This window comes from Calonectris borealis, chromosome 1 (genome assembly GCF_964195595.1).
Source record: "Calonectris borealis chromosome 1, bCalBor7.hap1.2, whole genome shotgun sequence".
Lineage (NCBI taxonomy): Eukaryota > Metazoa > Chordata > Aves > Procellariiformes > Procellariidae > Calonectris > Calonectris borealis.
In genome coordinates this window covers 46124516-46148850 of record NC_134312.1, presented here as the reverse complement: position 1 = coordinate 46148850, position 24335 = coordinate 46124516, and the positions used below count along the sequence as shown (strand labels likewise).

Below are 24335 nucleotides of genomic sequence, written 5' to 3'. Positions count from 1 at the left end.
CTTTGTTTTACTTCAAAGTAAAGTAACCATGGAGATCCCATGGTTATCTAATTTGGCTTTTGTACAATATAGATCAAGCACTGTAAAGAGTGTAAAGAGGAACATATAAGAGGTAAAAGTTCAGAGACAAGGAAAGGAGAAAATGGCTATAAGGATTGAGGAAGGAGGGAAGGGAACACTGGTTAGGCAGGGTGCTCCATTTCGTTCCTCTTATTAGGACTGCGTCAGGCATACAGCGTCATTGTTTGAAATGTTACAAAAATATATACATACGTTTACACATATATACATGTTTGTGTATATATACATATATAGAAGATTTAATACTTAAGCTACAAAAAAGTCAGCAATCTTAAAAAGCACCCACTTAATTTTGGAACCAATCACTGGCAACATCCTATAGATTATTTCCCATTTCCCCCAGGCAAGAAAGGAAAAATTAAAGGACTTCAAAAATGTTTGTATTATTCACTCACACCACATACCATAAAAATCAGGGACTGGCTGTAAGAAAAAAGGAGCCTGAAAATTTGGGCAGTAGCGTCTATGGCTCACCACCCCAAATCAGAAGCATTTTAGGATCTAGCAGTGCTGCCCATTGTTAACTCATTATCTGCTTCTTCCCTGCACCACATTAAACGTAGCTGTTGACTAATAAACACTTGCTTTCAACTAAAAAGTGCACAATTTCACCTTTTGCTTTCGGAATGAAAAACTTCTGAAAAAAAAGAAAGTGTTACGAAAGAGGAGGAAGATTTCCTTAAAAAACAATAGTCAATATTATGCAAGCTTGTATAGTTGAAATACTTACAAGCTAGTGTGGGTCTGCTACCAATTGCCAGTTTATAGTAATGCAATGCCTCTGAAAACCGGCTGTTTTCCTGAAGTAGTAATCCTCTGCATAAGAACAAAAAAAGAAAAAGAAAAGAGAGAGGGAGGTTGCTGAAAAAAGTAACTTCAAAATAAATATTGAAAACAAAACTAAGGTAACAAAGAAAAATATGCTGATTGGTATTTCAGATATGTAACAACTCTGCATGTTATTAACAATTCAGTGGGAAAATTATTTTGTGTGAAAACAGGATTAATTCATAGACATCAGGTGCATCCATATGGCTTTAACAAAGCAGATGTTAAATGCAATAGCTTTGGCTTTCTTGGAAACCAGGAGATTTATTTACTCAGTTGAGAAAATGGTAGACTGTGGGACGTTTTAAAGCGGATGGAGTATGGTGGAGCTATTTGTAACTAAGTCATGTTTTAGCCTGTCGTCTTTTCTTGACTTGAAATAAGCAGATCTTTTTCAACTGCACAGTAAAGTTAACCACCTAATACTTCACATGTATTACCTTAACCAGTCCCCTTGTTGAGCAATTTCACTAGATTATTCACTGTAAGGCTAAGCACCTACATGAGTTCCATTTTTTCCTGCCTTCTCTCCACGCTGCACAAATTTAATAACTGAAGAGGTATCAAAAATGATACTGAATACTTACAGTTCTTAGTTAGTTTCATAATCCATGGGCTTTAATTAAAGCTTTTAAGACAAGCATCCTTGTGAATTACAATTTACACCAGCCACCCATATATTTCTAGAGAAATAAGTGGTCTGGACATCATTGACATGAATTCACAATTGTATGCTTAAATGAAGGCTCAAAGCATTACAGTGTTCCCAAAAATTCAGAAGACTGAAAAAAGCATATGTAAATATATTAAAATCACAAGGATTTAAAAATCCTTAGAAATTAGTCATTTCAGAGTGCAGATTCAGACCTTATTATCCAAGGGCAGATGTCCCTCTACATATACCTCAGAGTATCCAGGAAAAAATAAATGTAGCTATTTCTTTTAGGTGGGAGGGTTATCATATCTATTTGTAGTTTCCCTAATCTACAGCAATTTTCTCTTCTTCCTCTATGCTTTTACCTGCTGATAGCTTTTCAAACTGCAAAGAGCTTGGACTTTTTCCATCTCCAGTCTCTAATCAGAGACTGAGATTTCCTCCAAAATCTAAGGAAAACTTTTTGAATTAATCTAGTAGACATCGGGGGAAGAAAAAAGCAGGGCAGTTAGCTAAGGAAGTAACCACCATCTATGTTGTTTGATTACTACTGTTGGGTTAGGATTTAACAGAATGGAGGAATATATTGTCTTTTTTTCTACACTATCTGTCAGTACCACGTGACTTCACTTTTGAAACTGTCTCTCAACTAACTTTGGATTAGGTAGTAAATCACTTTTAATATTAACAGAACTTACATCTAGTTGGTACTTGCAGTAATATGAGCAATGAGGGAATAACATTCAGGATACTTTTTGGCATGGCACCAAGGTTTTTAACTACTGTCAAGTGTCCTGCAGGTGGCAAGAGGTATGATTGTTAGGATATAGTAATAACATTTTCTAAATTTTCTAGAACCTGAATTTTGTTTACTCTAAAAATTTTTATAGACTGCAATTACTCCAAGGAAAAATATTATTATTACTATGATATTTTGATCCATTTTCTATTGATGAAGCAGTAGAATTAACATAAAATTAAATAAGTTGTATAGTCTGACATTTAAGCTGCTTCCTACTTTTTAAAAAACCAAAAACATTCTTACACATAATTTTAGGACAAATTTATCAAAGAAATTCCATTCTTATTTTAGTTCTTGAATAAATGATTTCACATATTAAGAGAAGTAATACAGTAATTGGTCAACTTGAACAAAATAAATTACTTTGGTAAGTGTACGACATTTGTGCTTTTTGGATTAAAAGAACTTTTACTTACAATTATTACCAAATTCATCTTCTGTGTTCACTACATGCTCTAGTACTGGCACTCTTGATTAATTACTTGATACTTTAAGGTGGTTTTTTTTTCTACTCCTCTTCCAGAAGACTTTTTGTTCTTTTAAAACTAGTTCCATTAACAGACATTCTCCCTCTCGCACACATTTATATAGGTATATGTAAACAAGCTGCTCAGATCAAGATTGAGTGCTGAATTCCAGTGAAATAAGTGTTTTATTTTTATTTGTTATGAGGTTTGGTAGAAGAAAAAAGAAAAAAAAAAGGATATAATCTAAAAAACCTTGACAAGGCATGAAACTGCCTCTTCTCCATGTGAAATTGGTCCTGATTGATCGCTGGTTTTCCCTGTGGCTTGTGACAGTACAAAAATGAGCAGATTTATGAGTCTCTAGTTCTAGTTTCAGATTAAACAAAGTCAGGAAAAGGCTTAAAGGAAAATTAAAAAATAATATTTTTAGTTGAATAAAATTAACATTTAGTGGGGTGTGCTTCTGAGAGATAACTGGCTTGGACGTTCACCTATGAAGGGATAAATAGTTCTTTAAATAGATAAAAAGTTAAGATGATGAACATTGCATTAAACTGGCAAAGCATTCCTGAATTTACAGTGAATATTAGAAGAGTTTAAAGAGCAGATATATTTCACTTCCAAGGTGAAAAAATCAGATCCTCTCTAGCTTTAAGCTCAAACAAAATGCAGGCATATAAATAGGCTCACCAACCTCTACCTAATTACTCACGAAATGCAACTAAACTAAAACCAAACACTTCAAATTTAGTTACTGCCAAAATTAATACTGCCTGTGAAATGTCCTACTTCTCTTTTTAGAGCATGTATTATAATCCCAGTCTCTAACTACATTATTGCTCACTATTACTTCCACAGGTCTACCGTCTCATTCACCACACAGAAGGAATATAAATGAGCAATAGTTCAATATTTGCTTCTGTCTCCAGTTTCTACAAGTAAAACACCACCACCTTCTTATAAATACTTTCCTTTTGAGCAAAATACAAAATAAGCCCCACGATCAAATGACAAGCTACTGTTTATTTCAAAATTAGTTCAAGAAAATCTGCAAGTCCTCAGGTCCTATATTCTCCTTTCCATTGCTGCATTTCACAGCATCTAAGCCATTTCCAAGACAAAAATCATGCTGGTTTTCAGCTGGGCATTACATCTGAAAAGCAGACCCGAGGTTCTGAGGAACAGCGCAGTTCAGCCTTGCTACCACATTGCTAAATCCGTGGACCTGGTCAGTGGAGACAGCAGGGCCAGTGAAGGAACTGCAGCCCAAGGGAAGGGCCCTGGGAGTGGAGCAGAGATCTCATTCTCAAGGCGCTCTGCCAGCCACTCCAGCAATGCTGAGTTCAGGCAGCAAGTGCTGGCATTGCCTCTGAAAGCAGCTGGCCTTGAAAATTGTTCATTGTCAAGACGAACATGAACCAAAAAGATGGGCTCACGTGAGGAATATCTGAAGGGTGCGTGTCCTTCACTACATGGTTGCAGTCATAAAGAGATCATTAGGGCAAATACTGCCAAAAGGGTCTGTTCAGCACTTGAAGTTCTTTCCAAAGAAGCTGAGAGGTTGAACACAACTACCTTTGCAGTCTGTTAAGTTATATAAACAACTCTTTAAAACACGCTTCACCTGGAAGTTTGATTATATATTCTTTCCTTCTTCAGAAATAGGTGAAGTATGGGTTATTTTGCCACAGAAATGCTTCCTTTTTCATTGGAGTTGACTTTGGAGTCTCTTTCACTTCAGAACAGAGACCAAAGCCACAAGAGGAAAGTTCGATATGCTTCCTATGTCTTATGTTCACGTGCTTTAGCATTTACTATCTTCCAGCTAGAGAATTTTCATCAGATACTCAAAATTACTTTTAAATTGCTAAAAATAAAACTGAAGTGTCTTCATAAAGATACATTAAGGGCAAAATTTGAAATAAAACTTTTCTATGCCAATTCAACTAGAGAATTGCAAAACATCCTTCAAGCAAACTGACTATGGTTGTACAGAAAGAAGTGGTGTCATAAGCTGGGAACTAATAGCTGCATAATTACCATAGTCAGCTAAGCTTGCAAGAAATTAGCTGACTGGCTAGAGAATAGAGGAGCATGGACAGAGCAGATGAAGCGAAACCCACAGGCGGTAACAATGAAAGTCCGTGACCTCCTTGAAGATCTTAGCATCTGTTTGTTCAGCCCCATTTTGATATTCCCAATTCCTTCCTTCCTTCCTTCGACAAGTCATTTCCCTCCAGCTGATTGCTAGGGTTGAAGTCAGAAACTGGCAATGGCAGATGGAGTCTGTGCTTCCTTGTCTACTGGCTCTCAAAACTTTTAGATAAAAATTAGTTCCTTTCCACTCACCTAGAAAGGAGTGATAATGGATTAATGGTGAATCTGTAAAAAATGGGAAACTCTTTCTAAAAAAGGTTTGGTACACGCACATTTCCATCTTGGGGGGGAGGGGGGAGGACTGTTTAGCCAAAACTTTCCAATTTGGCTAGTAAATTTATCTAATTGCACAATCAAACAATGTAAAATTTGTTTGTCATGCTTATTACTATGCTTTATTACATTGAAGACATCTTTAAAAAGTTCAGGGTGCATTTGTAAAGCTCAAAAAATATATAGTTTTACTCCATTTCCTTTTGAAAGAGACAGTTGATTTTCATCTCATGTTGCCACTTCCTCTGTCTATAGTAAATGCAGAAAAAAGAAAATGTTTGCTGTGAATGACCATTTTCTAGATGCAGAGGAAGAATGTCCCTCAGCTGGGGTTCACACCTTGCAGGCACTGCTGAGTCTCTAGTAGCTCACCCCTTCCAGTGGTCAGGGCAGATAGCTACATAAGGAATTTCTTCCTATAGCCAGGAGTGGATTTTTTCTTGACATGCCTTTCCCCTTCTTTGTTTACACTTTGAAATGATAACTGCTCTTTGAAGATTGCTGGCAGAGGGGAGGAGGAGCAGACAGAAAGAATACAAAAGCAGCGATACAGTACAAAGCATTGAACGTAAGCCAGTGGTGGAGCAGAGCAATTGGCACACATGGAGTACGTACCTACCTTTTGTGGTTATAGAGACACAAAGCCTTCCTTCTTCCTTACACAAGGATGAACAAAGGAAAGCACGTCCTTGAAATAAGGATGCTTGATACAGAAGCATAAACTCAAGTGATAAACTTGGATGAAGAGCTTAAGTCTTCTGGCACTTTTTAATAAACGTTTTACAGTTGCTAAAAATACTAAGCTAAATAAATAAAAAAGCATAACCCCAAAATGCCCCCAAAAAACCAAAAAACCAGGACCAATTGCTTCAAGTTTGCAGTTCCAAAACGTTTTTTTTTTCTCTCCAGTCCACCTCCCAGTTGTAAGGCAGATAAATTGTTAATTGCAACATGCAACTTCCGTTCAAAGAAAGTTTACTGACATAACTGGGAAAATGTGAAGTCTATCAGATGGAGGGAGGGTGGGGAGGAAGTCAGTGGCTCCTTTAGCCTAGTAAGACAAGTACTATGGAAGAATAAAGTTTCTCTCTAGAAACACGAGGATGAAATTACTTGGAAACAAAAAAGCTACTTAAACAATAGGACACAAAGTCAACGGTTATAAATTGTCCATGAATTAATTTAGGATTAATTAGGAGACAAGTTCTAAGTATCACAGCAGCAAGATTCTGGAACAACCTTACAACAGGATTTTTTTTTGCCTGCATTGCTTCTAGCTAATTTTACAGTGGAGTGTAAATCATTTATGAAATGGAAGATATGTGCTGACTGCTTGCAAGAGTAGCAGACTTCACCCAGGGACTTAGGAAGTGTCTCAGAATCCTGTTTGTCTAATAGGAAGAAAAAAAAAAAAAGAAGAAAAAAAAAAGAAGCAAGTTCTGGCTATCTAGAAATGATGCACATCACCTCTATAGATAGAATTACTCATTTAAATACGTGCAGGAAAACATTTCCCCCAAATGAGTTCTTTGCAACCATCCTGAATTCTTTAAGCTACCAACTTCTACCAATCTTGCTTGACCAACAACTTGAAAAATCTTCCTGTTTTCCTTCTCTGCCTTGTTTTTTACCTAAAGTCACTGAATACTAATGACACAAAACTGTTTTCGGGGACTGGAAAGCAGTCACAAAATATAAACAAGCAGTCTACCGTTTTTCTCAAGTTACATATTAATTTCTTCCTGTTGTAGTCCTATTAAAGCCAGCTGGTCTAATTACAAAGCAAACTCCTAAGTGACTAAAGCTGGCATAAATTGACCAAGTACAATACAATACAAATGTTTGCTGTGAATGAACACTGTAACTGTCATCAAGGTAAGCACATATGTTAGTGAAATATTTATAAAACTTTCAGGCCAGGTACAATATTAAAATAGTTTAATCAATTTTGTTTACTGGTTGATAACAGCTAATACAGGGCCTGTATCTATTATTTTGCCATGATTGCACTTCATCCATGCCTCAAGCTACATTCATCCCATTGATTTTAGGTGGGATTATTGACAAAGAACTTTATTTACCTAGATGCTACTCTGACAAACAAAGAAAGAAATGGAAGAAAAGCCTCTTTTATTCCCCACACAGATGTGTCCCCAGCCACGCAGCAATAGAGGATGTGCTTTGCCTAAGGCAACTCTTTCATTGTCATTTGCAAAACTAGTGGGTAGAAAGACAGGTATGGATTCTACAGCAGCCCCGTACATGAAACCATTAAGTTTGGTCTTTAACTAAGGCTTTTTTGTTTTGATTTTTTAGGTAATTAAGCCATTTAACTACTCAACCAAATGAGTGCTAACCTTTTGTAAGAGTCTACAACTAGGTTTCATTAACAAGAAAGCCAATCATTAAGGAACAGTACAAACAGGGAACATGTTTAATGTTTTCCAATAACATCCTGTTAGCAAATATGTAAATGGAACACAAATCCTACTTTTTTAATCAATAAGAACCCGCACACACCTAGTAGGCATTAAGACAGAATGACCATTCCCTTTGCAGAACTCACTAAGCACAGTCATCCATAACCCCATTAGTAAAAAAAATCAAAACAAAACAATCGCCCCCAAAACAACCTCTAGTCTTTCAGATAGCACAGTGAAAACTCTGTCATGTTCTCCCAGTTCTAGGGAAGAGCTTTCCAAATGCAAGCAAATTGGTCAGCAAATATAGTCCTGTTCTCTCCTCTGTTACTGGGGCAGTTTGGTTGCGATTACTACCATTGCAGCACTGCATCAACTCTCACAACCCCTGTTTCCTTGGCAGAGGGAGGGCTGCCACAGGCATGAGGAGTAGCATTGCTCCTGCCTTTCTCCCTCTTCTGGCTACTGGGCAGTGGTGTGCTGTGCCAGCAGTCCTCAAAGACGACATCTGTTCCCCTCACGTGCCCCCCAGCAGGGAACGCAGGTTGAGAGCTGGAGAGAACCTCTTACAAGAGAGGCCTTTTACCAAACTGAATGGCAAAGTCTCCCAGAGTCTGGCAATTATTTTCCTAATTTTATAAAATGGACAAAGTTTATGTAAGGATGATGAACCACCACAATTTCAAATATTGAGGCATGTAATTGAATAGCCAGGTCACTGAATGTGTTTGAGCTCCAATTTTACTAACAAAAATATTTACTTCACACAGGCCCTACAAAGAGCCCCGGAGTAGAGTTCTGCACTTGCAGGACACCACTGGTCACCAAAGTGACCTTTGGGTGCTACCTCAAGAGTCGATCTCACAATGCAGCAAGATTTTATCAAGACAACTTTGGTTACCATAAGACACAAATTTCAGCCGCTGTCTTTGACAGAGGAAGAACTAGCTGGCAAAACAGAGATTAATTCCAAACAGGTTTGTAACAAGTTTGCATTCACAGTTGAGAAAAAAATAATCAAGTATTTAAACAGACAGCAGATGACACATCCTCTTTGCTTTTTAACTCGACATCCTGCATTATAAAAACTTGTGGGCTATCACGGAAGAGGAACCATAACCTTGACGTGTTTCCTACTACGTGAAGTGGTGCAGCAACTTTGTCTGGGGCAGGTTCAAATACAGTTCAACATGGTTAGCAGGTTAGCCTGCTTTTAGTGCTTTTCGTCCCTGCTAGCTCAGCAAAGGAGATTTTTAAGTCAGCACCTTAAAAGGTAGATGCAGAGGGAACACAATTTCAGATGTTATACAGGCTAACAACAGACAAGGAAGAACTTTGCTCATACTGATTTTTACCCAAGGATGTGGAGTTTAACTTTGCATATAAAACACTTCTGCAAGCCCAGATTTTACAGAAATAAAATTTCAGCTGCTACTGAAGACTTTACCTAAATCTAAAAAAAAAAATCTAAAAAATCCACATTTATTGACATAACACCCTAAGTTTGCCAAAGTAAAGTTTATGGAAATTCACACTTTGAACTTATTCAAAGAAATTAAATTATTTGAATAATAAACTTGTACACACAGCCCTATATCACTAAAGGCAAAATGAGATATTTCGGGAGAGAAGCAAGGGGATGGCTGTTTGGTAGAAATTCATCCTTTATAGGGCATTGTATACTCTAAAAATACAACATTTAAAGTAATTAGTACCATTTTAAAGGAATATTCAATATTTATGTGAGATTGTGAACATCCTTAAAATTGGCTGAGAAACTCAAGGTAATATAGATTGCTGATATGGATAACAAAAGAATACTCTAAGCACAGCTAGGCCTAAATACATACAATAATGTATTCAAAACTGTCTTTTGACTGATAAGCAATTTTACTTTAGGCATTAATTAGAAGCAATTTGAAACAATACAAAAAACCCCATGAGCTTCAGGTAACAATCATAAGGCAACAAAGACTGAAAAGCCAAAACAAACTAAAAATAGTTTGTTTTTAATCTACTGAACATCGCCTAGTTTGGAAGAACAAACTACTGTTTTTCTACAGCTCTGTCCTTGGTACTTCACAGTATTAAAATACATGGATTTCTCTGTTTGTTTAAAAAAAAGGCATGGAAAGAGATCACTGTTTATGCTGATTTACTACCCTATGAAATCTAGCTGAAATCAGCAGTGTTACATAGCTTTGAGAAGTTGGCTTTGAGATTTATTTGTAAAAATTACCTGTAGTGCAGTCTCAAGATGTCAGAGAAGTTATTTATAGGAGGCCACTTTATATGTATTTTTGAAGTACAAGCTACCCTATTAAAGTGATATTGTAATACGTTCTCCATCTACAGTATAAAACAGCAATTGAAATCCTTTCTGCATTGAAATTGCTATGAAAGTCTCAAATGCTTTCAGAGTTGCCAGGAATTTACCCTGAGTTTTTCATAACAGTTTCAGAAAACAAGCTTCCAAACAAGAATTCAAGTCCTTAGCCTGAGCTCAGGTTTCCTAAATTCCAGCCCACAGATCTTATCTTCAAGACAGGCTCAGTCACAAGCTATCCTGAGGTATAAGCTATGCATAAGTTTCACTTATTTGCACCTGAGAAAACGTCAACAGAACAAACCCATTTCAACCCATATCTAAAGCAATGATGAACCACCAACCCAATATTAATGTTAGCAAGAGCTTTTTTTTTCTTTTTTCCCCCTCTTTTTTTTACAAATAAAAATAATAATAAAAAAATCTCTGCTAATCTCTAAAAGTTTAGGAATTTATTTAAGGTTACATAATTGACACGTTTGAACACTATGGGAAATGACATATTCAGAATCAGGCAAGCCTTCAAATGGAGATTATGTAATTATGTAATCTAAATTAATGCAGTTTAAATTGTCCTAAATGGCAAAAGCAGCTGTAACTCAGAGCCATAAGGTATAACACTCAGAAAATAAAAGTCAGCCATTTATCTAATGTGCTAAATTCTCTAGATTTTAATGTATTAATAGCCAACTGCTAAGCCAACCTCACATTTTAGTTTCTTGAAAAAGAAGGAAAGAGAGATCATCAAATGCTACTGTTTATGTAGTTTCTCTCTTTGATTGTTATCCATTAAAATTGTGAGTTAATCCTTAATAATTTGTTCCTCGATCAGATAGCATTTTGATTTGTTATTGCTGTGTGTGAACACTGGGCTGCGCATGCCAATTAATTTGTATCAAATACTGAGGCATAAGTGCTAAGAAAAAATAAAGAGCACGTGAGACTACAGTATACTTATGATATATTATGCCCAAAATACAGTAATTAGAAATTACTGTAAGGGTGCTTTTTTCCTAAAGTTCTACTAAATGACTGTTTCAGTTTCAAAGGCACATACTAAAAGCCAGAAACAACAAATCTGACTGGCCTCTTGTAAGCACATACAAGATGCATTTTTCCATTACAGTATTTTTTGTAAAAGGCTCCCATAGAACTGCATGCCAAGGACAGGCTGAACTTGCAAAGGAGCTCTTCAGAGTTTATGCTTAAAATAATCGATTCGTTTGTGGTCTCATAATATCAAAGTCCACTCCCTTCACCACCTAGTTTTCATGCTGTATATGGAAGTATCCGACACAGGGAAAGACTACAAAAAAAAAAAAAGATGCATGATTTTTCTATTTCTATTGAATAACTAATGGTTTGTGAAGCTTTAAAAAAAAAAAAAGAAAAGAAAGGATTCTATTTCTACTCAAGATGATAGTAGAAAGGTTAAGAATTAGAGATCCTTTTTTGCATATGCATACATATACACATACTATATAGCAAATACTTCCCTCTGAATATACTTCCTTTACTTTCACAGGTATATGTAAGGTACCTTCATGCCCTATACATTCCAATCAGCATTTCAGTTAAATTCCTTTTACACAAATTCAGTAGAATTCCAAGAAATTTTCTATTCTACAGAAATGAACGTTTGTAGGCATATATTTTGTATATCAATGAAAAGCTAGAAGATTATCAGCTTGTTCTGAGAATGGCAAAACTACTGAAATCTGATTTCTTTCATATCCCTGTCTTTATCGCCCAACCCCCTTTCCTCTTCTTACCTTGGTATTAGCTTCATTTTCCCTCTATAAAACAGTGAGTAAGAGACAAAAGTACTGTATATGCATACAAAAAATTTTAATAGTTAATACTTTTCATCCCCAAAATGAATGGTGCATGAGAAATCTAGGAGTATCAATCTTGTCACTTTTTTTCCTGCAATCTTCTGCTGGGTTCAGAAGTTATTTTTTAAATGTGAGCAGGAGTTTCTTCTTAAAAGTATGCTTTTCACACTCTCCATTGCCTAACAGAGACAAAAAAATTATGTGCATACGTGTATGTGTGTAATAGTATGATTATTAAAAATATACATGTTTGAGACATGAATTTTATTTTGGAACAGAAATTCTATCATTAAATTATTTTGAGTTTCCAGTATGTTTACCTGTAAGGCAAATTAATGAAATGGGCAACTTATTCCTTGTTAAACAAGGAAAAAAGACGAAAAACTCTCTTATGGTAAACTTAATCTTCACATATTATACACGGCCATTTTAAACTGGACTTACAGGCAGAACATTATTTGTTTATTTATTTATTTAAAGAGGCTTACTACTTGCATTTAGTTTTTGCACACCTTGTTTCTCTCACATACATACTTTTCTACCGCACACGGGACATTATTTTCATACTACTACCTAATGAACGGCAGTCACCTGGATTTTGTTCTCCGCACACATCATGAAACAACACCGTACGACTATGGAAAGTGACAACCCTGTCTCGCAGCAGAGCCCCGCTCTGGGAGCTCGGGCTGGGTGGGTGATGGCAGGAGGAGAAGGCATGACGAGCAGTGCTGAGCAGGGAGCAGGCGAGATGCCCAGCCAGGACACCCAGAGATTTAGCCCCCTCCCCGCTGGGGCAGGCGGCACGATCACGCTTCAGCTTAGCACGATGCTAGCTCCTGTGTTCATGATTTGGTACGCTAATGACTTGGGAAATCTTTTTCCCTGCTGTATAATTATTTTGATGCTCATGGTATTTATTCTCTTACCTACCTACAGCAGGATTCTAGTAATTAAACTTTCTTGAACCTACACTGCTCTGAAGTCAGTCACAGGAGAAAAGTAATTTGCTATTTTAACTTTTCAGACCTCTGGAGCTAACCGAGGGGTATTGGTTTAAGCTAGGAAGTGCTTACGCCCACTCCCCCCCACTAAGTGTTATTCAGACTTAAAAAAGAAGTCTAAATGACACCTTTATATTCTAGCAGAGTCAGAAACAGATGGAGTGCTACTGTTGCCAGCTCATCTATCTGTACTTTGTTCAGTGCGGGGTTTTTTTGCTTCTTTTAAAGCAAACAGATTTGTAAGTTTACCTTCTCCATACCCGATACATGAATATACGATAATGTTGACCAAGAAAAGGTCCTGTCCATCCCATAGTTTGAGACGCACGATTAATGAAATGACTACCACAAAGCAACAGCTAACATCATCTCCATTTCCAGCAAGTAAATCAATAGCTCCATTCACAACAGGTCTCACAGACGATCCAACTCCAGGAAAGCCAGGCATACTTACAAATTATAAAGCATATCAGCCATGTTGCTGCGGTAGTACAAGGCATTTCTATAGGCGCTTTCAGCTTCAGAAATCTTGCTCTGGCTCTTGAGAACATTTCCAAGGTTACCCCATGCTGTCAAGAGGAGAAAACAGTATTCAGAAAGAGCTACAATCCAATTACACATGACAGAGTATCCAAGTATCAGGAAGTTCCTCAGGGAGACAAACCCCACAAAGAAACTATTTATGGAAGGGGAGGAGAGGTTGCCTGGTTTTCTCCCCAGTTCTCTGGATCTCTGCATCTTACTGCGAGACTCATATTTCATAGCAGTGATTTGCATACATTCTGCATACATATAGCTTTTGGGTGGGAAAAGGATCTTTAAGAACAAAATATGTCTCCATGCTTTACAAATTACTACAGCGAAGGGAAAGGACCATTTTATTTTGTATCGCCTCTAAATAAAAATCCCCAGAGTAAAATGTAGAACTGAGGCATCTTCATAGTTTTAGCTTTTTTTTAAGCCTATCTACTCTAAACAGCAAGATATTTTCCCAGAGTAGACACAGCTCTCACTCTCTCCCTAACGTATGAAAATTGACAAGCGACGCAGGAATTGAAAGAATGGTTAGGTAAGTAACCAGGATTAAAAGTATGCCATATGGATTTAAACATACTACACAGATCACTAAAATGCATTTTTTTCTACTTGGAAAACATGTGTTTCCTTTTCATACAATTTATTATGTTATACAACGTGCTTTTATATCCCATCTATAAAGGACTTGAGGTAAAAAAATATTTAAGGGTGCACATGTGTTCCCTTTGCAGTTTTGTTGAGTGGCACAAAAACTGTACTTACAAAAGAAACTGGAACTAACATTTTATAGAAAACACAGCCCATGTTATTCACAATTTAGGAAGCTAATTTAACTGGCATTGTAATCATAGTCTATGTGTATACATGAAAAAAAACACACTACGCTTATAAATACATCAAAGTGGTTTCACAAAACAGTTCTACTTTCACAAGTATTTTTTTTATAAGCAAGAATAATGGAAAGATGATGCATGTCCTTTCCACCAAACACACAATATATGGCAAACTGTTCTTCCCTCCAGATGCACTAACCATAAACATTAGCTCAAGTAGCAGTTAAACTCTGCTTCTTCAGTTACTCAAGCTCTTTTTTCACAGGAATTTGTGTCAATCCTGAGTAATGCAAACTTTCAATGTAGTTTTAACATAACACTGCTAAATAGGTTGATATTTATTTCAGATACGTGTTTTTTCCTTAGAAAGTGCATTGCTTTCAAGCTGCTGTGGTTTGCTGCAGAAGCATCCTGCCACAGGGATGGAAACAGCAGCAAACACAGCATTTTCCTCTGAGCAGAATAAATTAATCATTGCTGGGAAAAAACTGATGGAATCCTTTTAGGATTCACAAAAATAATGTCATCCAACTGTGCACAACATATTTTGTAAAGACAAAGAAAAAAAATAAATACAATATCTCCATGAGAAAAGAAGCTATCACTTCTGTGAGTCACTTCACTTTAGCCTAGTATTTCATGAGAAATAATTCAAAAGTTGCTTATCACTAAATTGACAAAAGTCACAAAAATGTTCCATCATTCTCTTGTTTAATGAAATAAAGCTGCTAAAAATATTCTCAGATTCATTCAATTTTTACACTCTTTGCTAGTACATATGTAGAATTCTGAATTTATTTCCCCGTTATTGCTACTATTCTTTTTTACATGTAGAAAACATTTTTGAAGCAGCCAGCCTGCAAGCATTAACACTTGTAAGAAAAACACAGATTTTTTTTTTTTAAACTCATTTGTGAAAACACACTCTGATGTTGCTTCTGCACTACATGACCATCCAATTTCCCGCAGTTGTATGTTCCATATAATCTGTAGCTACTTTTGTTTTCACTCCGATCTTCCATAACAGAGCATTACATCAAATCATCATTTGGACTACTGATAACAATTTCCTGCTATATAGCTACTTGCTCCCAACCACTTTGAAGCTCAGTAAATAAAAGGATGTATAGAAGAATGAGGCGGTTCACCTTGTCATCTGTTAGACTGGAAAAACCCTATTAATACTGTTAAATGTAATAGTTTCTCCTCTAGGCTTCATTTCATGCTATATGCTCTATTATTTATCTGAGTTAACATAATTTTTAAGGCAATACTTTATTTTACATTCTGCAAAATAATCTGTGTCAAGTTTTTAATATCAATCAATATTTAATCTGCATTGTTTCATCTGAAATGTATTCCATTTAGACTTTTGTCTAAACTTGTAAAACTGCAAATTATTAACTTAACTTAATGTGATATACTAGAAGAAGTGATAGTAGCAGAAAATAGCAAACATAAAACATGATAATCTCACAATTTATCATTAAAAGAAACATGAAAACGAAAGTCTTTTTACTTCTCCAAACTATAAAAGCTTGATATAAACCTTCACATCTATTTAAATACAGAATTAGTTAGATGAATGACCTAGTTCTGGCTGGAGATGAAGCTACATGGAACATTTATAGAATAAATGCTTATTTGTAGAGCTCATACTCATAGCCCTAGAAGTTACGAACAGCTGTTATCTGCAGTAACCACATCCTCTTGGTTGTTGGTATATGAGGGACAGAAAAAAGAGGATGGCCTACACGGAAAAGAGGCTACGTCAGCTACTCAAGGAACTTCACTCCTTTTTTGTCTTAAGTAGTGCAGCTAACCTCAGGAAAAACAAAGAATTTCAATTATTAACTACATCTCTGGCATCCAATTTCTCACTCCATATCTCAAGACAAATTTCTCCTGCAGAACTGTAACAACGTTGGTTCAACTATGTGCGCATTCAGAAATAGAAACAAAATTATACCTGGTCATGAAGCCACATCCCTATTAAAAACATACTCTATGACTCCAACTAAATTTCAGCACTCATCTGTACATGGTGAGAAATTTTCCATCTGTACATGGTGAGAAATTAAAAATTAATATTCTCAAAAGAAAAAGAAACTAGGTCAGTAATTATGGAATTTAGAATGGATTTTTATTCCACTTATTTTTATATATATTTTTCATATAAAATCTGTAATATGTGAAATTGCAAAAATGAGCGTTTAATATTCAGAAGATGCTATAGTATGTATACATCACAATGTAATCTTTAATTAGAAGTTCTGTTTTTCCCTTATTGGAGACCCTATTCAGCACAAGAGAAAAAGCAAGCTGTGAATGAAACAGCTTTGTAATATTTACTTTTTGCCTGCTGCTTAATTCCCTGTGCACTAACAACGAGATCAAAATAGTCCCAAGTCTTTTAGAAATAATATTCCATCATAGCATGGGAACAAAGGTAACATTCACATATCTCACACACCTACAAAACAGTCAATCCATTCAAACTTTACTTCATTGCCCACTTTTCCATAGATCATACTCAATATAAATGGGCATATTAAAAATTAAATCCATTTCATCATCTTGTATCCTAAGCCAATTATAAACTGAAAAATCTCCTAATGCTTGAGAATTCCTATGCTAGTTACATTTCTTTGCAGGAAAATGGAACATTTTAAAGGGGTTTTGTTGCTGTTGTTGTTTTTAAATAAATAGCAGGAAAAATTACGTAGCACTAAGTAGGAAAATAAACAATTGTTTAAGTGCTATCATTTTGGCCATATCAAACTAGATTTCTATTAAACTTTAAACATTACATTTATGCCACCTTGCAGTGAGAGTAGGTCAAGTTCTCAGGCATTTAATTGCTTTCAAACTGAAAATGAATATGACAAATTTCAGCTTCAAATTTAACATGAATAATTTCTCAACTATCTCATAGAAACTGAGGATTAAGATTTAACAAGCCTGAAAAATACCAGGTTGGCATATTAAACCTTCTCTAAGCACCTTCATTCTGGAAGAGAGCAAGACAAACAACAGTGAAGCAGGCACAATGTTGTCCAATCTAATCTGCCTGGATTTAAGAAGCACATCCTACTGAAGAGAATAGTTGAACTTTCAGCTTGCAATTGAATAATGAAAACAAATGAGAAATGGAAATGAATGTGTGCAAGTATCTTCATGTAAATAAATCTTTCCCTTTCCACTGAATCAAAGATCATGCTATGCTATTCAGTGAAATGGAAATAACAAGCAACAAGTAAAGTTTCAGAGAAAAGCACTCAGGTGGTGTAAAAGCATGTATGTTGATTACTTGATCCAATAGTTTGCTTTAAAAAAAAAAACAAATTAAAAAATCACAAATCACTAACAAAGATAACCCAAAGTATTAAAGGAGGATTCTCCTTCCTACCCTATATAATCTGTGAAAAATTAAATAATAATAAAATCTATTTGGAAACTCACAACCTATTAACATATCTGTTGTCAAAACACCTCTGCTGAAACATGGAGAGGGAAAAAATCCAACTAAAATCCCCTATTAAGTCACTGAAATACAACCTAGTAAACTTTTAAAAATAATAGAGCAAAGAAAAGGAAAATGCTGTCTTTCCCAGTATGTTATGCCAGGGGGCAAACACTGCCTTTTGTAAACCTTATTAGGAGCAAACATAGTTGAAAACTGATGAAATAAAATGTAGGACTCAAAGTTAAAAAAATGGATACACGACATTCACAATTCACATCAAGAAACTACTGAAGTTTTGTAATACTGTTCTCACCTTAAACTATCAGATTTAGTCGCAAAATAAAAGTTAAAACAGAGATTGATGAATGCATCAAAAATGTGAACTAGATTATTACTTGAGCGAAACAAACTACTTGAACAAAGACTGAAGTATTTAGGGAACAGCCAAGTCATTTGTAATCAACTTGTCAGCAGTTCCAAACTAGCAACTTTAGTTCACAGAAAAATGCACATCAAGCCAAGAAAACTTCTACAGAGCTTTACAGATATTTATGCATTATTTACTATTCTTCAGCTTGTGAAATTAATAACAGCAGTTCCAGGTTGCATTCCATCTCTTTATAATCCTTCTGCATTTCTCCTGACTCATCTATGAAAAAGAAGTGAATGCATAACAATTATCATCTCTATTTTTTCATAAACAGAGGTTAGGGATGAAGAGATGCTGAGTCCAGAGTCCAGAAAAAAAAAAACAACTTTTTTTTTTTAATTGCAATGACATCTTTTTTTTTGGAAGTTCTGCAAGAGGTCTTATTATTATCACAATTGCATTTATGCTCCCATGTAACAGCCGTGAAGATGACACTCCTGGGCATCATCTATGATAAGGGACACTAACACAAGAATCTTGATACAGTGGGAGTTCAGAAACTGAATCCTTGGTTGTAAAAAAAGACTAGCACAGTAGAAACACTGAATCTGATATTTGAACAAGCAACCCATTTCAGAGCAGTAATAATTTCTTTAGCAATGTAAATATTTCCATGATCCCATTACAGAGGGGGACAGGATAAGTAAAAAAAAAAGGAAAAAAAAAGTATCTGTCCTACTTCAAAGTAAAAAAAAAAAAGTTTATAAATTCCTTTCATGTTCAACTTCACTGGAGAAACAGCATTTGTCTTTTTTGTTAATTCTGAGTAGTACTGATCTCTGTCTTCCCTTTTGGAAAGAAAGCCTAACTCCCACATATGGCAAAGGACAAGAGAGGGGAGCAAATATGACCAAGAACGTAACAACCAACCCACTTATGTAAAACCCCTTAAAGAGCAAAGATGTGCAATTTTGAAAAATATTCCACAATTCCAAACTACATGAAAAGGTGATAAGAGAAACTATTTTTGAGTCTAACTCATAAAAGAGTTAAATAAAATAGGCTTTCACCTGACAGACTTTTGAAGAATATTTTTTATTTCCACCCCCTCCAAATAAAAGAATGGGAGGAGGGAGACTTCATTGTACCCCTGCCAAAAATGGAGTTGAAAGAGAACTGTGTTGAACAACACAGTTATCAATACTTTAGAGGTGCTTTTACTTTTATTTTGTAAAAATAATGTTGATTGGTATCAAAACATGCCACATCAGGTTGATGAACAGCGCAGCTCCTCCATATTCCCCTACTATTTTACACCTAAACCATCAGTAATCTGAACTTCATGAAAAAGTTATTTTTGCTCCCCTGTTTACTTTGCAGACATTAGATCTCCAAGCTCATCAGATGATTAAGCATGTTGCCCCAACAGGTGCTGTAAAGCTCCAAAGAAGCATCCTTCTCAAAACCTGTTAAAATTTGTAGGCATTATCATTGGTAAGACATTTATTTGGATGATAACTAAAGAGTGAGAATTCTGATTTTACTTTTCTTAAACACTTACTTCTGTTTCCAATACTGTCCAAAAAGATTCGCCATTTGCTTCTCTTCTCTTCCAAGGCTTACAAGTCAATTAAAAATCAGACATGCACATATTATATAAATCAATTCTTCGGTACAGCACACTAATAATCTCCTCTTGGCCACAGCATCAATATTTGAAATTTGCATTACAGTTGGTGCAAAGTTTTATGTTTTCTTTCGTTACAAACTTGTTGAGTAAGAAAATCAGAGGGAAACAGGTTAGAACAGTATGACAAAATTTAAAACATTACAAGGAGGAAACGGTACTAATTATGCTTCCCACTTTGAAATGTTGTGAAGTCTTCCAAGAATTTACATCCCAGTATGACTTATTTTCCATGAGTTTTTTTCCTGAAATTAGGAATTTTTACTTAAGTAGTTACCAACGTACTGGAATCAAATCTGAAAGAACTAAAATAACTTTATGGAAAACTAGGAGTTTTTACTACTTTCCGGGTGATGCGTGCGATAAAGTGACAAAAATAGCACGGGGAAGATGCCTTTGGCCTTGACCACACTGTGTGTATTAAAGGGTGTCAGTTTATATGGGGCTGTCACCATAAAAGGTTTGATGAACACTAAATTAACTTCTAAAAGTTTGGAGCATAAAATAAAACCAAAGCCAAAAAGAAATAACCTCAACTCTTTTTCTATTAACTTTTATGTGGACTTAATTCCTGGAGCATGACAATCCAGGTTTCCAGTTTAGGACACTTTTCTTTTCTTCTTCTTCTTTTTACCATCTGTTCTGAACACTTTTTCATTTTGCACTGGTAAATTACTGCTTTACAGCTATCATCTTGCTGATATGTATGTCATGAATTACAAGCATTCACATTGCCATCTCACCCTGTGGCAATATCACCACAACGTAAGCAAAGTCAAGTGCAGCAGCATGTCATGAATCTCTCAGCTCTATGGTAAAGGAGAGCAAACAGAACGTTGAATATGCTTGGAACTTTCACTAAGTATGTTTTTCTGTTCATTCTTAGCACTCACTTACACTGAATATTTCTAGATCAGATATTTTATGAACCAAATTGTTCGTTTTACCACCTATCTGAAGCGTCACATTAATAGCTGAAAGCCACATATTGCCCTGCACAGAGCACTGGATCACTGCTAAGGTTACAGACTATTCAAAAATTAGAGAATTTTGTGAAACAATGCTGACAGCAGAGGATGCCTCAGTAAAAACAAACAATGTAGTATATGGCTTGCATAGAAAAAAACCTTTTTCTTATGTTCTTCAAGTTTATACCTTTAAAACAGATACATTCCTGTCATCAGATTCAGCTCCCTCCCGCTGAAATTACAGATGCTAAACTGGGAATTAAAAAAGATATATTCTGTTCCCAGCTCTGTTGCTCGTCTGTTGTTCAGATCTGTTGTTCAGGAGGCTTCACATCCTGACGCCTTTCTATTTGTATTCTTGACATTTGTTACTCATCCATTAATTGCAAGTTTTTTCTGCCAAGGATTGTATCTCACTATGGGTTTGTACAGTGCCTACTATAACAATGCAGCTAGACACTAATGGAACATAAATGCATGATAACCTCTGGACGAATGAAGTAAAGGAAGAAGAGGAAGTGTTCTTGCAATACAGAAGAGAGATGCAAGGAACATTTCCTCATAGAGTTAGTATTCTCACAAAATGAGAGCTAAGAAAACTAAGTTACTTACAGTTTAAACATTGTGGAAACATTGATATTTGTGTATGCATTTCATATTTTGATCTATGTTCTTAACTTCTGTTAAAGGGTCATCCTTCCTAAAACACATTTGGGAGCAGACAAAGCTTGCGTTTGGTTAAAAAAAAAAAAATAAAAAAAAAAAGGCTGTAAAATCTGACATTCCTTTGAGTCTTTTGAGGACTTCTGAGCGTGGTCTACTTCACAAGAAATAAGTTGAAACATTAAGACCAATGTTTGTAAATGGAAAATGCATCCTACTGGAAAAAAAAAAAAAAGGCTGAGATTTGCAACAGAGGTCAGCAAGTTTCCAATACCCAAATATTCCAAATTACCTTTGTTGGGTAACACATGAAGAAAGAGCACAGCACTAGTTATATCATTCACATTTGAAAGGTTATAACCATAGCTATAAAGAACACCACCTTTTCCTCCTTGTCGAAAGGTTAAATACATCAGCAGCTTATGGCTTTTCCCTTTCAAGGGTACTACTTGATAAAGCAGAGTGATGCTCCAGTCTTTAGCATTCACATTTCATCAGGCAATCACTTTGTTCCAGAGGGGGAAAGAGTTTCACGAACGGAGGCACAATAGGCTTCCCCAATAAAAATTCTGAAAGCTCAGTTGCACGCTCAAAAAAAAGGCAATGAAGAGAGCTCAACATTTTAAACAGTTTTTCTACAATACAGACCCACTATCTCTCACTAAGACATTCAGAAGATCAATTAGGTCATGTCTGTTTAGTGGTTTGAGAACAGAAAAGTTCATGTAAATGCTAAAGGTTACTACTTTATCATAGAATCATAGAATCATTAAGGTTGGAAAAGACCTCTAAGATCATCGAGTCCAACCATCAACCCAACACCACCATGCCCACTAAACCATGTCCCTAAGCGCCTCATCTACACGTCTTTTAAATACCTCCAGGGATGGTGACTCAACCACTTCCCTGGGCAGCCTCTTCCAAGGCCTGACCACTCTTTCAGTAAAGACATTTTTCCTAATGTCCAATCTAAACCTCCCTTGGCACAACTTGAGGCCATTTCCTCTCGTCCTATCACTTGTTACTTGGCAGAAGAGACCAACACCCACCTCGCTACAACCTCCTTTCAGGTAGTTGTAGAGCGCGATGAGGTCTCCCCTCAGCCTCCTCTTCTCCAGACTAAACAACCCCAGTTCCCTCAGCCGCTCCTCATAAGACTTGTGCTCCCGGCCCTTCACCAGCTTCGTTGCCCTCCTCTGGACACACTCCAGCACCTCAACGTCTTTCTTGTAGTGAGGGGCCCAAAACTGAACACAGTGTTCAAGGTGCGGCCTCACCAGTGCCGAGTACAGGGGCACGATCACCTCCCTAGTCCTGCTGGCCACACTATTTCTGATACAGGCCAGGATGCCATTGGCCTTCTTGGCCACCTGGGCACACTGCTGGCTCATGTTCAGCCGGCTGCCAACCAGCACCCCCAGGTCCTTTTCCTCTGGGCAGCTTTCCAGCCACTCTTCCCCAAGCCTGTAGCGTTGCATGGGGTTGTTGTGGCTGAAGTGCAGGACCCAGCACTTGGCCTTGTTGAACCTCATACAGTTGGCATCAGCCCATTGACCCAGCCTGTCCAGGTCCCCCTGCAGAGCCTTCCTACCCTCCAGCAGATCAACACTCCCGCCCAACTTGGTGTCATCTGCAAACTTACTGAGGGAGCACTTGATCCCCTCATCCAGATCATTGATAAAGATATTGAACAGGACCGGCCGCAATACTGAGCCCTGGGGAACACTGCTCGTGAGGAACGGCCGCCAACTGGATTTAACTCCGTTGACCACAACTCTCTGGGCTCGGCCGTCCAGCCAGTTTTTTACCCAGCGAAGAGTGCACCTGTCTAAGCTGTGAGCCACCAGCTTCTCTAGGAGAATGCTGTGGGAGACAGTGTCAAAGGCTTTACTGAAGTCCAGGTAGACCACATCCACAGCCTTTCCCTCATCCACTTTCAAAGTGGAACAGGTTTTGCATAAGTTCTGCATTATGGTTTGTACAAGGTATTTATATTTTTCCTATTATTCCAAAGAAACAATGATTTTTTTTTCAAAATATGCCATAAATACATTCATATAATTTGCAATAATTTTCCTCTAAAAACTTCACTCGTTAATAGACACATTTTGATCAAGTTACCTCATTTTGCTAACTCAACAGCAAAAGTGCCCTGTCTCTTGTTTCCTAAAGGGATAAATGGTTTCTATATACCCATAATTTATGAGTTTAATCTACTTTATACATTGATTTTTTTTTTATATCAGTGGGTATGTGGTAATGTTGAGACAGATTGTATTAGAGATTTACCACCTCCTAACTTTTATGTATTATTCCTCTTTTTATTAAGAGTGTTATTTATATCATTTGTTCAACACTTCGTTTGTTGATCAATTCCAGGGCTTTTGGAATGACAGCAGGTGAAAGAAAAACATAATTGAAAACTATGCAGAGCTCTGAAAGCTATCCAACACCATGTCAGCATGGGTACTGAACCAACTGACTTTTGGCAGGCCGTGCTTCAGTTTTGTTTCTTAGTTTTGAAACCCAATCCAATTAGCTTTAATGAACCTAATCTCAAGTGTGTGAGGACTCCACAATCTGGCTGAATAGTAAATATCACATCAAGAGAGTCTTTAGCAAGCACCCAGAATAAAGCAAGCCATCAAAGAAAAATGATAGGTATACACACATACTCCCACTTCTGCTAGACACCCTGATTCACTACATGTGACAGACCACTGCATGAAGAAATTCTCGCCAGCACCTTCGTTTGAGGTGCCACAGGATCAAATAACACTTCCTTACTGTTTTTAGTCATGTATCAACAATGTAAAATATTTTCAGGGTAACATTATAGAAACTCTTAACAGCATAGCCCTCGCTCAGTATTAGTCAACAGACAAGTTCAGGAAGAAACATGCCGCCCAACCACTCATCTCTCAGACGGAGATACCACCCCACGTCTCCCAGGAGCTGCCTCA

The 24335-nt window shown here is 36.6% G+C and overlaps 1 protein-coding gene across 1 annotated transcript in view; it reads right to left on the bottom strand.

The window, feature by feature from the left end:
- TMTC2 (transmembrane O-mannosyltransferase targeting cadherins 2) overlaps positions 1 to 24335 on the bottom strand; it is a 267707-nt gene that overhangs the window by 73640 nt on the left and 169732 nt on the right. Inside the window, exons 4-5 of the mRNA XM_075150599.1 lie at positions 13303 to 13417; positions 812 to 897 (exon numbers count right to left, since the gene is read on the bottom strand). Coding sequence (XP_075006700.1) covers positions 812 to 897; positions 13303 to 13417 — 201 coding nt within the window. The remainder of the gene's footprint in view (positions 1 to 811; positions 898 to 13302; positions 13418 to 24335) is intronic.